The sequence below is a fragment of the Hyperolius riggenbachi genome, chromosome 9 (genome assembly GCF_040937935.1).
Source record: "Hyperolius riggenbachi isolate aHypRig1 chromosome 9, aHypRig1.pri, whole genome shotgun sequence".
In the NCBI taxonomy this organism is placed as follows: domain Eukaryota; kingdom Metazoa; phylum Chordata; class Amphibia; order Anura; family Hyperoliidae; genus Hyperolius; species Hyperolius riggenbachi.
This window is the reverse complement of record NC_090654.1, coordinates 66372886-66390461: the sequence shown is the minus strand read 5'-3', so window position 1 is coordinate 66390461 and position 17576 is coordinate 66372886. Positions and strand designations below refer to the sequence as shown.

Genomic DNA, 17576 nt, shown 5'->3' with positions numbered 1-17576 from the left:
ACTGCAACCGCGACAGAGGACAGGTAAACACACACATTACATATATACATTGGGGAAGCCATGCCAGGCGTTTCGCCACTCGTCTAGATATCAGTCGCAGTTACAGTTGCACACCTGATCGAGCAAGTCCGCCCTGCATCTTGCAGCATGTCTGACCGATTCATGCAACCAATTTCAGACGGAAATTGGTCGCATCATCGATCGGGCTGCATTTAGCAGCACAGATTTTCATCCGATTAGATTATAATAATCAAATCAGATGGTCAATTGGCCACCAAGTTGCCTGCTGTATGGCCACCTTTACATACCTGAGCATGCTGTTCTGGGAACATAGTGCAGGTTCCAAATTTGAAAAAAGCGATGTGTGCTTAGTGAATTCTGGTAAAGCCAAAAACAAATTGTAATTAACGATTATATATAATATATAGTGTATATCAAAAATAGCCTATTTTAATCAGATTTGTGCAACACATATGCATCTAAGAAATTCAAACAGGAGAAAAAGAGGCTTTGAAAAATTTTATTAAGTAACGAGCTTGTCACCAAAAATATTCAATTCATTGTAAAAAAGCCAAAAGATAAATAGATTTTCTGACAATCTTTTATGCATTTGTGATAGAAAGATCAGAATGTAACAATAGGGGAGGGCTCTTGGCCTGGCCACTCCCCCAGGCACTACAGTGAAGAGGGAGGGGCTTCAGAGAAGAGCCTAATGGTAAGAGTAAAAAGGCAGAGAACAAAGAAGAGCATGATGGGACAAATAAAAGCCAGAGAAGAAAAAAATCATGATGGGAGGATTAAAAGAGAGAAGAGCATGATGGGAATAAGGCCTAGTTCACACTTGTGCCAAATAACAGGGACATTTTTCCGAACAAGTAAACGAGTTTCCCATAGCAGCTTATGGTGAGAATGCATCAGCTCTGTAATGTACACTCTGGCTGACAGTTTGAGATCCATCGCAAGTCAGTGAGAGGCAAATCGTTCTGAGCTCATACAGGACTGTGCAAATATATGCAGCTTAAAAATGGACATAACGAATGCCACTTTTCTGGGATTTGATTGGTCCATTTTCAAGCAAAATATATTTGCATACAAATTTTGCATAATCCTATAGGAACTCTGAAAGATTTGCATCTCATTGACCATTACTAGACACAAGTGTGGAGCAAGCCTTATGCCAGTCACTTCAGGAGGGACCTGTAGTTCCACAGTTGGCAGACATCAGATATAGATTTGCAGACACTTCCTTTAGTAGCCAGAAGACATCCTGCAACAGTGGCGCAGCACAGAAAGGCAGCATCTTGTCCTATGGACACTGCCTAATAAAACTGCATCAGCCATGACAAAAACATGGGAGCAGACACAGCTGACTTGTCTTTAAAGGTGCAAGTTCTGACTGTCATTAGCGATGCAATTTCTAACCTGGCATTTTTATCTTGATTTCACTATACACAAAAAGTCATGGGTCTGGAACTAGTATCTAGCCAGTGAATATCTGAATGCTTGTTACAGGGCAGTAATTCGCAAAGCACTGAAGCCAGAATCACAGCCCCAAAACTTGCACCTGAAAAGACAGACTCCATGTTTGCTTTGCTTAGGTTTTTTTTTGTTTGTTTGTTTAATATGTAGCACCATCACTTTATACAGTTAGAAGATACATACAGCACATACATGGGAATAGCAAACATGTAGCTGAACATTAGGCCTTTGTATGGGACTCTTTCACACAGGCAGCTGGCAGCAGTGCTCCGGTGTATCTGCTGGGTTATTGCAGGCAGCTTCAGGCATACAGTACAGTGTGACACCTGGCCCCCTACATGCACATCTGAGTGGGCAGCAGCTGCCTGCTAGATGTTTCATGCAGCTGCCTGAGTACAGTAAGGACTTGTTCACACTATGAGCGTTTTTAAAAATCACTAGCATTTTCAAAAGCGCTGTAAAGCCTCTTGCACATTAAATTCGATTCTGATTTTTTTTTTTTTTTTTTTTATTCAAATTAAAAATCAGATCATAAGAAAAAAAAATCGTAATCGAATGTAGTGTGCAAGAGGCCAAAAAGCGCTTGTGTAATGAAATCCAACGCGAGTGTTCTCACATGAGCGATGAGCTTTCTTTCCCATCACAAACGTGGGTCCTGCACCATTTTCTGAGCTTTTGTGCTTCAATGAAAGGTATAGGATAATCGCAAATCACTTGGAACAACGATTTTGTGAGCATTGTTTGCTTTAAAAGTCATTCAGTTCCAGGTCAAGGAATTCACTACCTGTGAAAATGTTACAGGTAGCACGTTCAAAATCACAACGTTGCAGTGAGAACACGCTCATAGGATGACACTGCTGTAGCGATTTGCCAATCGCTCAGTGTGAACCAGCCCTAAATCCACATTTCAGTCCCCATATTTGAATTCTGACAGATCCCTTAAATAAAAATGAGACAATAAAAAAAGTATGTGTGAAAGTGTGCAAGAGGCTGCAGTCTGCCCCATCTCTTCCTACCAGCATCAGTCGTTCATCTAAATAATAATAGTCTGCATGGCAAAACCTCCAGAACAAGATCAATATCTGATAAAATTCCCTTTTTAGTTTTACATGATTAAAATCACTTGTAATGTTTTATTTGTATGAGGACAAATGTGTGACTGACTGTACCTTGCCCATCATCACTCCTAACGGCCACTTCCTCAATTAGTGTTGCAGTAGCTCTCAGACCAAACAGCTAGACCCATAGTGGTGATTACACAGATAAGGATTGTAATCACCAGTCTTGTGAACAACAAGCAGCAACCACACTGCAAAGCCAGGAATCTGACATCACCACTTCCTGTATGCAGCTTCCTGTGTCACCTCCTCGCTGGCCAGTGCATAACCACCACCACTCAGCACTGACCAATGAGCACACACTGGTCAGCGATCCATTGTGGACATCCTTCATTGCAATATTGAACGCTGTTATCGTCAAGCACCAGTTCAAGCACTTGCAACCAAGATTTTCCAGCATGTAAAAAAAAACAAACAAACAAACCCAAAAACAGGTTACCATATTGTGGCACCAACTCTCTTCTAGTTCAATAAAACTATTGAATTATAAGGTGGATCAGGCTGCAATACTTAGCATACGGCCAACATTAAAGTCAAACGCTCTTAGTGCTAATTTTGAGTGTCCCAATCCCACACCGAATACAATTTGCATTAAACCTGCATACAAGTTGGATTCATTAGCATGGACCATCTCTACTAGTAACGCAGGAAGCTAAACTAGAAAGTAATTTTGTCATCTGAGTACCTGCACAGTGTAGCAGGGGTGTGTGAATAAAAAAAAACTGTAGGTCTTCAATAAATGTAATAATCATAAAATATAGCTGCGTGTACAGGAGCATAATATATACGTAGGCCTTATATATCCTTTCACGGTGTTAAATTGACCATACAATATGTAACCTGATTGTACAATCGTACCAACATCTACATGATACAAGAACCAACAAATTGGATGCGCTTTAGATATACCGTACATATTGTCTGGTGTATGGCCAGTAGAGATCGGCAATGAGATGCAAACAGTTCTGATGTGCATGCAAATTTATTGCAAAAACGGATGGAGCCCTGAATTGCGCCAATCTGCACAGGCCCAAATTACAAAACATTTGAATGCATTACAGAATCATTTGCCTCTTATTGAGCATCTCGAATAGCCCGCACTAATGGCCTAGAGCTACACATAAATTATACAATAAGCATTTAAATAAAACCTGAAAAAAAAAAGGTTTCACTTACCTGGGGCTCTGCCAGCCCCCTGCGCCCACAATGGTACTCCATGATCCTCTGGTCCCCCGGCCACGGCTCCGTTTCACTTTAGCCAACTTGCAAGTTTGCGGCCGCACGCCTCCATCGCAAGCGCAGTACAAAAAAAACCTCGTACTGTGCCTGACGCTCAAGGTGATGGAAGCGCAAACGAGCAAACACGTGGCAACCAGGAAGGGGGACTGGAGGATCACCAAGTACCGGCGCAAACACAAGGAGACTGCAGGGGGCTAGTAGAAGCCCCAGGTAAGAGTCATTACAGGTTTCCTTTAACCTCACGATTTGCAGGTAGATTGGTATTATAAGAAAGGCAACAATGATAATTATTTGTGAGAAACATCTGAATGAAGTGGCACGGTTTGAACATGACACACAGAGGTGCAGAATAGAGGTTAAGAATGTATGGCCTGTTAGCAGTAATGTTCTATGTACACTCCCGCTATTAGGAAGACCCATACACTACCCCAACGGCAGCAGAGAGATCAGAATGCTAATATGTTTTAGGTGAGCCAGCGAAAATGTCCATAGGGAAATTCCACTAATGTGATTGGGTGGTCAGCGCCCGCTTGAACTGCTAGGTTTCAGTAATAACATGCCCACATTGTTCAGCCAATTAGAATGCTTTAAAGTGAAGATGTTACTGTTGTTGGAGAACTGTTTCCTATGGACTTTCTAGCTGGCTCACCTCAACCATACTCAGAGATCAGATCTATACTTACAGCATATGTACCACTTATACCGCTACCGGTTTGTATTTCCTTCTTATAATGGAAACTCTACATCACCCCTTACATGAATGTCATAAAAAAAATAAAAATAAAATCTGAAAACAATTTGTGTCCTATTTTGGATTTGCGCTTGTGTTGTGTAGCACCTGAGCTGCAAGTGGGTGGAGCAACAGGCCAGAGTTATCCATAGATAAGCAGTGAGTGGCTGACGCCCTAGATCCAGGATAACACTCAAATTCTAGAATTTTGTCAATAAGTTACAATATAATTTAGAGTCCGCAGAAGACTGACATTTTGTTAAAAAGCAGGGTCCCCATTAAAACAAATTCACCTCCCCTGTACTTCATTAGGTGTAATAGGTTAAAAAAAATCCAACCAATAGTTTCCATGCTGAATGCCAATGCAAGGAGTAGTCCTACATCAGATGCCCTGGCACGAAGGTCAACGGGGGCTTCCCTGATGCCATGTCAGCCCTGGCACAAAAGGGAAGCCCTGAACTCAAAGCACCTCTGCCAGGGACAGATTAGACTTCTGGATGTCAGTCTGCCATCCGGTGATAAAAGAAGGGGGGAAAAAAAAAAAAAAAAAAAAAAGCAGTTTTTGATTGCAAGGGAAAATAAAATCTTCTGTGGTGGTCTGCTTGGCCGACAGGTCTCCCTTCTCTTTCGGTAGAGTCCAGGCCAGCGTTCTGCTCTTCAAATTCATAAGCTGGCAATAAACCCATAAACTAAATATATATTATTTGACAAGTCTTTATGAGGCCGCTAGGGACCCGGTACAGTGGCTGGTACAAGATGGAGGAGTCGGGGGGAAGGGGGAGGGGAGCGAGGGTTATAGAACATCCGCACGCTTGTCCCGGACGCGGTTCCTGGCTTTTGTTCTGGCTTTGAAGGCGGCAGAGTTGAACATATGCTAAGGAAGAGAGAGCAGAGATCAGGAGCAATGCAAACACAATACAGAGACATACAAGTTGTGTTCAAAATTATTCAACCCCCACTGAAATTGACTGTTTTGGCCAGTTTGACATTGATTTTGATCATTTCAGTCATCTTGTTTGCAATTAAATCAAAGAGGCACTTATAAGTCAGACAAATTTAACATGACATTTATAATGAAATGACCACAAACGTCTTTTCTGTGCTCACATCATTATCAGTTTCATTCAACCCCCAAGTGACATTCATTCTTTGTACTTCGTACAACATCCTATTCTAGTTAAAACAGCTTTTAAACGTGAAGCATAGCTTGACACAAGTGTCTTGCCGCGATCTACGGGTATCTTAGCCCATTCTTCATGGGCAAAAGCCTCCAGTTCAGTCACATTCTTAGGCTTGCACGCTGCAACTGCTTTCTTTAAGTCCCACCAGAGGTTCTCAATCACATTTAAGTCTGGTGACTGCGATGGCCACTCCTAAATGTTCCAGCCTTTAAACTGCAACTATGCTCTAGTCAGTGAACTTGGAGGTCCACTGACTAAACAGTTCTAATTTTGTTTCATCAGTCCACAGAACACTATCCCAAAACTTTTGTGGTAGTGCTCTGTGGACTGATGAAACAAAATTAGAACTGTTTGGGCCCACGGATCAACGTTATGTTTGGAGGAGGAAGAACAAGGCCTATGAAGAAAAGAACACCTTGCCTACTGCGAAGCATGGCGGGGGTCAATCATGCTTTGGGGCTGTTTTGCTTCTGCAGGTACAGGGAAGCTTCAGAGTGTACAAGGTACCATGAATTCTCTTCAGTACCAGGAGATATTGGAAGAAAATGTGATGCAGTTCGTCACAAACCCGAGGCTTGGGAGACATTGGACCTTTCAACAGGGCAATGATCCCAAGCATACCTCCAAGTCCACTAGAGCATGGTTGCAGATTAAAGGCTGGAACATTTTGGAGTGGCATCGCAGTCACCAGACTTAAATCCGATTGAGAACCTCTGGTGGGACTTAAAGAAAGCAGTTGCAGCGCACAAGCCTAAGAATGACTGAACTGGAGGCTTTTGCCCATGAAGATACACGTAGATCGCTGCAAGACACTTGTGTCAAGCTATACTTCACGTTTAAAAGCTGTTATAACTGGAAAAGGATGTTGTACTAAGAATGAATGTCACTTGGGGGTTGAATAAAACTGATAATGATGTGAGCACAGAAAAGACATTTGTGGTTATTTCATTATAAAATGTTATGTTATATTTGTCTGACTTACAAGTGCCTCTTTGATTTAATTGTAAACAAGATGACTGAAATGATAAAAATCAATGTCAAAAAGGCCAAAACACTCAATTTCAGTGGGGGTTGAATAATTTCGAACACAACTGTACTGAATATCTCTACATCCCACCGATAAAAAAAAAAAAAAAAAAAAACGCAAGACTGTGATGTCATTTCCAGAACCTGTCACACTTCTAAAACCCCGCCCACAGAGTTTTATTGGCCATTGTTGCCCTTGCTATAAATAAATGAATAGGTATGTTATTCTGTGTGGGCTACAATGTGCATACATATAAGGACAACTGTAGCTAGAAAGCTATGGAGGCTGCCAAATTTATTTCCTTCTAAACAATACCAGTTGCCTGGCAGCCCTGCTGATCTCTGGCTAGTGATGTATAACTCACATACCTGGAACAAGCATGCAGTTAAGCCAGTCAGATTTTTGTCAGAAACCTCTAATCTGCATGTTTATTCAGGGTCTATGGCTAAAAGTTTGAGAGGCAGAGGATACCCTCTGCATGGCGGTTCAGGAAGGCAATATTTTTTATTTTCATTATAAAAATATTGCCTTTCTGAACCCCTCTATACAGGACCTACAGCGCTATATATGCACAGGTGGATCATGGGACTTTGAAATGCAGCACACTACTTTTCCCTCGGCCCCTGGATGATCCCCCATGAGATATGCCATACAGGTGCAGGTAAATCATGGAGCGAAGAGACTCCATATGTCAGCAACACCCCGTTGTTCTCATACAATCGGCTGTATACAACCATAGACTCGTAAGTACTCACAGCACTACTTCCATATATGTCACAAGCTTAAAAAAGCCCTCCTACTAAAAAAGCAAAGCTTGGTGTAATTGCCTTCATAAAAACAGAAGGAAAATTTGCAATAATTCCGTTATAAATGAACATTTGTGGTTACCCCCAATGCACTACCACTAAATATGCAAATTATCCCTCTATACATTCCTAGTAGTTTGGGTCACCCTGAGCTGCTTGGTTACTCTGTTGTACTCGTCCAAGCCCTATTTCATACAGCCTCATCAATCCCTGCCATGTACTGATGAGGACCAAAAGTCCGAAACAGGCTGTCTACATGTGGGTTTGATATGGCTGTGTAAAACTTAAAGCTATAAGCTTGCTATACACCAGCGGTTCTGGATGCTTGCTTGGCTTACAAGGGCGAAAAGGGATAATTTGCATATTTAGTGGTAGTGCATTGTGGGTAACCACAAATGTTCATTTATAACTGAATTATTGCAAATTTCCTTCTGTTTTAAGAAGGCAATTTCACCAATAAACCAGATGAGACGAAAGGGTGTGTGAATGCACTGTGAAAATAGTTTGTGCGTGCAGATCTATCTTTCTTCATGTTTTTCACAAATTTTAATGGTCTGTGCGGTGATGTCTTCAATCATGGTTTGTTCACTATAAAAGCTTTTTTGAAGAAATGAGGCCTAATGTAATATTTTTTTGTCTCTCCATAAACAAGCCAATAAGCAGCTGCGGTGACCACATCCGTGAACGTGGCCTACCAGTGATCTGCCGAAGATGAAACACTATGCAGATTCTCACCTTCTCTACTCGTGAGATTTTACTAGCTTTGATCGCTGCAGCGTCCAGAACAAGCGGCGCCCCCAGGGAGAAGATATCACGCAGAACTTCATTGTGCTGGTGAGAAAGAGGAAGACATCAGGATTAAACCTGTAACTCTGCCCTTCCAGTTCACACCCTCTGGTCTTGTCACAGCGTTACCTGTAGGTGATCGCGCACACCAGAGCCCAGCGTTTCCTTGAAAGTGCTGTATGTCCTTCTACGCACCCAGCTGTCCACGTACATTACTTCCAAACCAAACTTTATCGTCTCCTCCTGGAACTCTTCATTCTGCACACAAAGCCAAAATGCATCAAATCTTTCCAAAAGACAAACCTTGAGATCAGCCAGTCTACAAAGAACGATAACAGCCCTGGACACTATCAGCACAAGCATAGCTGTAACATTACACTGCGGGCTGGTCAAACCTTAATCACAGCTGACTTGTTTCCCACCAACATAAATACGTTTCACAAAACTTGCTGCTTATCCACAAGCAGTCTGAGCTACCCGTTTTCCAAGGTGTAATTTGATTGGTCCATTTTCAAGCTACATACATTTGCATAATCCTGCATCCACTCAGAATTATTTGCATCTCACAGACCATCCCTATGCAGAACACAACTGCAAAGTTTTCCATACTAGCATTTAGCCAAATAATCAACATCACATCCAGAAAAGTAGCAGTAGTAGTAGTAACACCTGAAGTGAGAGGGATTTAAAGGGGAATTGAAGAGAGAGGTATATGGAGGCTGCCATGTTTATTTACTTTTAAGCAATACCAGTTGCCTAGCAGCCCTGCTGATCCTTTGCCTCTAATACTATTAGCAATAGCCCCTGAACAAGCATGCAGCAGAGCAGGTGTTTGAGATTTTAAAGTCAGATCTGACAAGACTAGCTTGTTTCTGGTGTTATTCAGATACTAATGCAGAGAAATAGACCAGCAGGGCTGCCAGGCAACTGGTATTGATTGAAAGGAAATAAATATGGCAGCCTCCGTATACCTCTTACTTCAGTTCCCCTTTAATGACAGCCATATTTTTTTCCATTGTAAACAATGCCAGTTTTAGAGGCAGAGAGTCAGCAGGACATCCAGACAAGGCAGCCTCCATTTTCCTCTCACTTCAGGTGTCCTTTAACCTCTCTGGCGGTATGAGTCTTTCCAGATCTAAATGGTCTAAAAGCAGTACAATTTTCTCATAAGCTTTTAGGCCTAAAAAAAAAAAAAAAAAAAAAAAAAAAAAAAAAAAATCATACTGCAGAGAGATCTGCAGCAGCCCCTGCACTGAGGCCTTGTTCACATTGCGTTCCACTCGCGTGTCCGTCTGCAGGGGGCTTTTTTTTTTTCACCAATTTCCTGGCGCTTGGGTGGGCGATTCGTTTTTTGTGGTTATCGGTTTCTGACGCGTTTTTCCCGAGCGTTTTGGTAATTCACTCCCTGACGCAAGTAAGGAAGTGAACTCTTTGATCCGGAAAAGAATACAATGTATTTATTCTTAAAAACGTGAATGCAATCGCTCCACAACGCGGTTTTGTGAGCGTTTTTTTCTGTACCTTTCATTGAGGCAAAAGTCTCAAAAATGGCTCAAGCGCCGCTTTAGAATGCGGAACGCAAACGAGCCGCTCATATGTGAACGATCTCATACAGAATCATTGTGTAAGCGCTTTCAGGGCGATTTTGAAGAAAAAAAAAAAAAAAAAAAAGTTTCAATGCGTAAAAGTGTAGGTGTTAATGTCCGCTATAGCTTCCTGCACCAGTGGGAATGCGTAAAAAGGTACGCATGGCAGCCGGCCAACACGAAACTGTCTGGCAGCGGGGGACCGGAAGAGCCATGACTGACTGAGGGCACAGGATGGCTGCATGAGGCTGGTAGAAGCAGCAGGTAAGTGAAACTTTTTTTCGGTTTAGGTTTCCTTTAAAAAAAAAAAATAAATAACGCGTGCAGTGTGAACAAACCCTTACTCACCTGCATCCAGGGCTGCAATTTTTCCTACTGTCCTCCTGGGTGGTAGCTCTACAACTATGGTGAGATTGCCATCTATCGTCATGTGACAAATGACAATCTCACCCGAGAGATAGAGAGCCTCCGAGGAACAGAAGACAAGCATACAGATCCCACTGCGCTGCAGGCTCTACATATACCTCCAGGTGGCCAACCCAGGCTCAGGATTACCACTCATAGCATCTTTTTTTCATCCTGAGCCTGGGTCGGAAATGCCACCAAGGGGGTTAAGGAGGCAGTCAAGATGGCAGCTTCTATAGCGGTGTACTCCAAAGACAAACTAATCCCTGCTGTTCGACAAAGATGCAGGGATGATCTTTACCTCAAAGTCTTTGTGCGCAGGTTCTGTGTTCTCTCAGGTAAAACATGAAACCAGCGCAGTCGGTGTTACCGGCTGGCTTGCAGTGCTCCGGTCCCCATTTACCAGTATCCTCATGCAAGGTGATAGGACCTGGACTTCTGCAAACCAGCCAAAAGCAACACCTTTGAGGAGGCACTGCTTTCCAGTCCCCACCCACAAAAAAAAACTAAAGGATCTGACATATAAGTGCCAAGTTCCATTTGTTAATTTCATTTACATTCATTGACCTTCTCCTCAGTGCTCACCTCAATGTAGTGTAAGACATCTCGGAAGATTGAGCGCTGCTTACGGCGGTCAGTTTTCGCCCGATATTTGTTGCTGTCAGTGGCCAAGGCTTTCAGTCTCACACACAGTGTGTCCACATCGTCATATTCAAAATCCTCCTGCAGACAGACAAATAAGTATTATGGGAGGGGCCTCATAACATGACACGGGGGGCAGAGCAAGGCGTGTGGCTACAAATAGGAACTTAAGTATCAGAACAGCAATGAGAGGAGTAGGGATTGTCTATGAGATGCACATAATTCCGAGTTAAGAATTATGCAAATTTTGAAGAAAAATTCATGAAGCTTGAAAAAGGACCAATCAAATTCCACCTAGGCAGGATTAGATTGGACTACTTTCAAGCTGCAAAATCCTGTATTCATTCAAATTTGCATCTCATTAACCAATTCTAGAGAGGAGCAAGAAAAACTACGTGCATAAATATAGCATGCCGATAGTTTGTAAAAAAAATGACCAGTAACCTGGTGCAGGAGATTCTAAATGAAACCTTCACTTCCTGTGACAGTTGGAGCAAGGGCAGGAAGCGATGGCAAATTTACAAATGTTACAGTTATCACCAAAGCAGGCTTGAGGAAAATTTCCAGTAAAGGAATACGTTCTGGTGACAGAGAAAAGTAGGATTTCCTCCAACTTCCTGCTGTGTGTTTGGGACAGGAAAGGAAGGGAAATCTTTTAAAAAGAGGCTAAGATAGCCATTAAAGTGCAAACGAGACCCATACTCCATATTCTAACTAAACCAATATTAGGCTGTACTTTACCTCCAGGTCGCGTCCTAGCTCATACAGAAGGGCGATGCTTTCTCCTGCTGCGATACGCAGACTGACATTCTCACTGGACAGGACTCCAGAAAAATAAGGTAGGTGGCTAAGAGACAAAGAGGTCATTTGACCAAAATTTTCCAATACACATACAGCAGCCAGCAACTTTATAATCTCATCACAGCACACAGATATACGATTACCAAATATAGCAGAATATAAACTGACATTTTCTTTGCCCACAAAATACAACCTTATATAAAATTTTATAATTAGGCCAGCATGCAAGGTGTGCCACCCTGGCTGCTTCCCTAAGTGAACCTACTATCACAGAGTAATTTAGTATTTTTTTTTTTTTTTTTTTTTTTTTTTTTTATCAACCAACTTTACCTACTAACCCAGTATTCTATTCAGTAAAATATTCAGTATTTTGTTTTCTATTGCCTGAGGATTCCTATAACTGTATAATGACTCACCTCTCCAGCGCTTTCTGTATGCGGCTGCCAGGGCAGATAGTCAGCAGCAATGCCCAGGATTGGATGGCACAACAGACAACGCCCTGCAGGCTGGCGGGAGAACTGTTATTCTCTGAATATAACAAGGTGAAAATTCCCTCCAGACAGGTGAGGCTGGTCGCCAGATCCTGCGGGATGAACAGGAATGGTTGTTGGAGGTTAGTTTGTATGAGAAGTTCTCTTGTACACAGATATAGGTACTGCTCGTAACATCAGGCCATGACCATACTTGTCTTTTTGCTTAATGAAAGTGGCATTCTGTTCAGTCTGGCTGCTATAGGATAAAGCTTGCGTGCCCAATTCACTCCTCTAATGCTGGGAATACACAAGGAGATTTTTTCAGCCGATTTATCGTCTGATCGTTTCTCGTTATCAATTTCCATACACTTCTATGAGAAATCGATCAGAAAAACAATTGGAAATCAGATCGGAAATTATCTATCGAACCATCTATTTGCCAAAATATCTAATGGTGTATTCCCAGCATAAAGGTGCCCATTAATGGTGCAATTTTTAGCAAACCATAATCATATTTGCAATGAGATCATTCAGATCAAAATAAAAGATTGTATTTCTTCTATCAAATGACAGTAACCAAGCAGCTCGGGGTGACCCAAAACCACTAGGAAAGTATAGGGGACTAAAAGACCGAAAAAGCCCTCCTACTAAAAAGCAACGCTTAGTGTGGTTTGTTTACAGGGGCATAAAGAGAATTTGCATATTCAGTAGTGGTGCATTGTGGGTAACCCCAGACGTTCACTTAAAGCTGAATTATTGCAAATTCCTTCTGTTTTAAGAAGAGAAACCACACTAAGCATCTATCAAATGGATTAAAGAATCCAACTTGCGATCGTATCTAAACCAGTTGTATTAGTGCCAGGCCAGAGCTAAGGGTGGCTGCGGCGGTTGTACGGAGTGGGGCCATGAGCAGGTAACTTGGCGGTTGCACCCCATTCTCTTGCATTGCTCATTTCCTACCCAGGCAGTGAGACTGGGAGCGCTTTTGACTGGAACTAATACTCTGACTTTAGGATTGTATTTATACTGGCGCTTTATGTCCAGGAGGCACTTTAATCTGATTTTGGTATATTATTGCACCTTATTTGATCAGCACATAGTTTGCACTATTTAGGGATTATTTATTGCTGTAGGTATTAGATATTGTGGGTTTTCTATTGTTGCATTAATAGATGCATGGTCTATTATTGTTCTTGCCCCACATATTGGTATATTCATTGCCCTCATGTACTCTGATTGTGGGACTTGATCCATCCCCCTTTACCTGCCTGATTCTGTGCATTTTACTGTTTATTGCTGATTGCCCAAACTGCCAATTTGCATTTTCCGCAGCCACCCTACCCCTATTGTGGGGATGTTTTTATATTGATTGTATAGTCTCCCCCATTTTTTCCTACAGTGTCTTTGTGGTTTATTATTTTTGCTGTGATTGATAATAAAGTTTTATGTTCAGATTTGCATACGATTGGTGCATTGTGAGATCTTTTCTTTCCCACCTGTGTACAGCAGAACAAACTAATTGGCCAGGTGAACAGAACAGAGTGTTTATACAGTTCTGGTTTCAAAACGGCCATAAAAAAAAAAAAAAAAAAAAAAAAAAGATGGATTTGGGTGGCAAGAATTGCAAGTATGTATGTGGCTTAGTAGCTTAAAGGGACATTTGTTCTCATCAGATACTGTGAATAGACTGCAGGAGAGCTCTGCAGAGGCAGCTCTTCATATAGTAGACACCGAGGCCTAACACTTTTTTCAGCGTTCCCTGCCAGATTGAAATCAATAAAAACTTAATGTTTTTTTCCATAAAGATTATCATACTGTGGTTAATCTTTTAGAGTAGAGAGAAAAAGTTCTGAGTTCAGTACCACTTTAATGCTAGAGATATGTGGCAAATTTGAAGAAACAAAACCAGTATGATCTGCTCAATTCGCGCACACACATACATACATACACACACATTATATATATATATATATATATATATATATATATATATATATATATATATATATATATATTCCAGATGGGAAAATAACCTCAAGTTAGTGAGTTCAGTGCAGTCATTGCTGGTGGGAGAGAGATTCGCTTGGACCAATCAGAAACCTTTGTTCAATCACCATTGTCATCCTTCAGATAAGCATCTGGTATCTATAAAAATTCCCTATAATTCATATTTAGGGATTTGCCTTTTATAATTATCTGGAACCTGAACAAACAAAGTCCTTCATTGTACCGCAGGTCACAAATCGGAAGCCATGAGAGCAATTCGATCAAATCTACTCATCGCCCAACCCCCAGCTCTATCCAATTAGTGTGTGTGGTGCCCAGTTATAATGACCGCAAATATAAACCTAAGAAAAGAAAAGTAGTTACCTCATCCTCTGTAGCAGCGATATAGCAGCAAATACCCAGAGCCACGGCACACTGCAAACACAATAAGAGAATATTCAGGAACAATGACAATAACATTTGTATAATAGAATATAAAAAAAAAAAAATCACACCTAAAAGCAGAAGAAATCATCTCTGAAAATATTTAGAAACAAGTGCACAGATTTCACACAGCTTCAGGACTAGTCACACTGATTGCTGGGCTAGTATAGCCCGATATCATATCCCGCTTAGTCAGGCTTAGTTACTTGGATAATCTGTCATGCGACACCCATGTGCCCAGCAAGACACAGACACTCCATCACCATTCAGGGCGCAGGAGGAGGCGTGACCAGGCCTTACTCTACACATATCACATATGGAGGCAAAATGTTCATTGCTAGAGTGTGAGGAAGAGAGAGGTTTCAGAGATTTTACCAGGTTTTCTAGTAATTGATGGAAACATGCAGAAAAGATATGACGAGGCTGACATTGCTAATCTTTGTGGGTGACAAGAACTAGTATTCAGACAAGACTTCTGCAAGGATTTGGGGTCCTTTGGTCCAGCAAGCAAAACAAGTGTAACAGTGTGTGGGTGTGTCTTTCTCAGGTACACGTTGTGGGTGATACAGATGGTAGGTTTGATCATTATGTGGTTGCAGTTTATGTTGGAATTTGTGACTTTATAGGATGTAGTAAATATGTATTTCATTCCAAAAATAGAGGCAAGGCAGGGCACCAATCCACAGTCTCAGCATTTTAATGACTAGTGACAGCACATACAACATCCAGACAAGGGTTTCACAGACTTCAGCCCGACAGCCGTTTCATGGACTCAGAGGCTACGTTGTATGTGCTGTCACTATTCATTAAAGTGCGTGTGTGTGCGTGTGAAATTTGAACGGGTGCCCGGCGGGGTCATACAAAGGCCCGGAAAGGCTTTAAGGGCTCCAGAGCCCTTGCTCTTCGGTGGTTGTGTAGTTACAGGTATTCTTTTATACAGGCACCTTTGGTTGGGTTTACAATGGGAAAGTGATATCAACTGATACACTTCAACCAAATCAGTTGTTCATTAGTGGCTGTGCATTTTCATCCACTTTTCTATGTATTGGGTGCGCAATGAATACAAAAATAGATGTAAACCAGCCCATTAGGAGACACTGTGATATTATAAGTTGCATGTTGAGTTAGGATGCTCAACAGCAATGATAGGAAACAGGCCATTATTTCCAATAACAGTTCCGGGGAGGGATGTGGGGGGCACTTACACTCTGCCGAGCAGGTGCTCTGGAGCTGGAGTCAGTCAGGATGTTGATGAGAAGATGTTTAACACTGTGGAAGACCTCTTGTCCCTCAGATCCGGGGCCCAGTTGGATGCAGAGAAGAGACAGCAGAGTGGCAGCTAGAGATTGCTCCTCCTCTTTACCTTTACAATAAGCCAATAACAATTACACGGAGAAAGTCACATGACTAATGTATTTCACAGGAAGAGGGACCTTCAGGTGTAAATACCTTTCTTTAGACATCGTTCTAGGGCATCGGTGAGGGTGACCCGCCTCTCCACAAGAAACTCGCCCAGCACCTGGGAAGACAGAGCGAGACGCAGCTTTCCCAGTGCAGACAGCCTCGTCTTGATGCTGTGAGAGGAAGTAATATGGGGTCAGCGGGAATAGCTAACTAGACCACACCCCTCTCCCAACCCTCCACCCTCTGCATGCTTCATTACCTCTTATCTGTGAGGTTGTCAATATCCTCCTTCAGCTTATCCTCCCGCTGCTCCTGATAAGCCTGGAGGTCCTGTGCATCACTGCCTGATGGGACATAAACCACAAACACAAGTGACATTACTAAAAGGGACACAAATGACATTCCTCAGACTTACACCACACAAGGTTACAGACTTTCTGCACTTATTAATGGAGAAAGGATATCGCTTGACTCACAAAAGCTGTAATGAGGAACTATCCTAGATAAGTCATAGGTTTCCATAACTTTGTACTGCATACAGTTTAGGGTTAAGCACCAATAAAGTCTCAGTTCCCATTTGTGCCAGATCACATGTGGCCAGCGGGAGCGGACAGTGTAGTATCCGCTCCGATGGGCCGGCAGTAGCCTCGGGCAGATGCATTACCCCATTGGGCTATATGGAGAACGCATCTGCTTAATGCATCTGCCTGTCCGGGATTATTGCACACTGCACAGAACTTCGGCCCACTTACCCCAATGGATCCATTGCAAAGTGACAAGTGTGGACGGCTCCCATTTATAAAATAGGAGCGGTTCACTGTCCGTTTAGCGCTAAACTGAGAACGGACAAAAAAAAAAAAAAAGTCGGTTCTCAGCTCAAGTAGGAACACAGCCTAAGGGCTTGTGTACACTGGAAGCCCCAAATGCTAGCTTGCCAGAGCTTAAAGATTTGGCTGTGAGCTGCATAAATCTGCAGTGTGCTGTCCAGATGTGCACTGAAGTACAATCTGGAGGGCAAGCCATGTTTCAGGCAGCGTTTCCCTGTGCACCTCACATGCAGGAAAACAATGCCAATCTGTATACAGTACAGTGGAAACGAGACCTAAAAGCATGGGGGGGCTGTAAAATAGTTTAAAGCCTCATCTATACGCGTAGATGAGGCTGCGATCCGGCGGCTCGATTAGCCACCGGATCGCCTCTTCCACTTCCCCGCACGTGCCCGCCGCGTCCCCGCTCCGTATTCGATTCCCCGCTCGTCCCCGCCGGCGCCGCTTATCTTCCGCTCGATTCCCTGCCATTGTCCCCTCGCGGGGAACGAGCAGGGAATCGGCGGAAGCAAGATCCGTCCTGTTGGATCTTATCAATCGAGCCACATCAGTGGCTCGATTGATAAGGAGCATCGCGGCCGCATCTACGTGTGTAGATGCGGCTTAAGGCTGGGAGCACACCTGTTTTAATTTGAGTTTACT

At 42.6% G+C, this 17576-nt stretch overlaps 1 protein-coding gene across 6 annotated transcripts in view; it reads right to left on the bottom strand.

Annotated features, from left to right (window-relative positions):
- Positions 1–504: 504 nt before the first annotated feature.
- The window catches only part of IFRD2 (interferon related developmental regulator 2), a 38725-nt gene continuing 21653 nt past the window's right edge, over positions 505–17576 (bottom strand). For all 6 annotated transcript variants that reach the window (XM_068252963.1, XM_068252967.1, XM_068252968.1 and 3 more), the window contains 10 exons: positions 16367–16451; positions 16153–16277; positions 15909–16066; positions 14644–14694; positions 12217–12383; positions 11741–11846; positions 10943–11080; positions 8496–8624; positions 8316–8411; positions 505–5440 (listed from right to left, as the gene is read on the bottom strand). In XM_068252963.1, the coding sequence (XP_068109064.1) occupies positions 5360–5440; positions 8316–8411; positions 8496–8624; positions 10943–11080; positions 11741–11846; positions 12217–12383; positions 14644–14694; positions 15909–16066; positions 16153–16277; positions 16367–16451 (1136 nt within the window). In that variant the 3' untranslated portion in view covers positions 505–5359. The remainder of the gene's footprint in view (positions 5441–8315; positions 8412–8495; positions 8625–10942; positions 11081–11740; positions 11847–12216; positions 12384–14643; positions 14695–15908; positions 16067–16152; positions 16278–16366; positions 16452–17576) is intronic.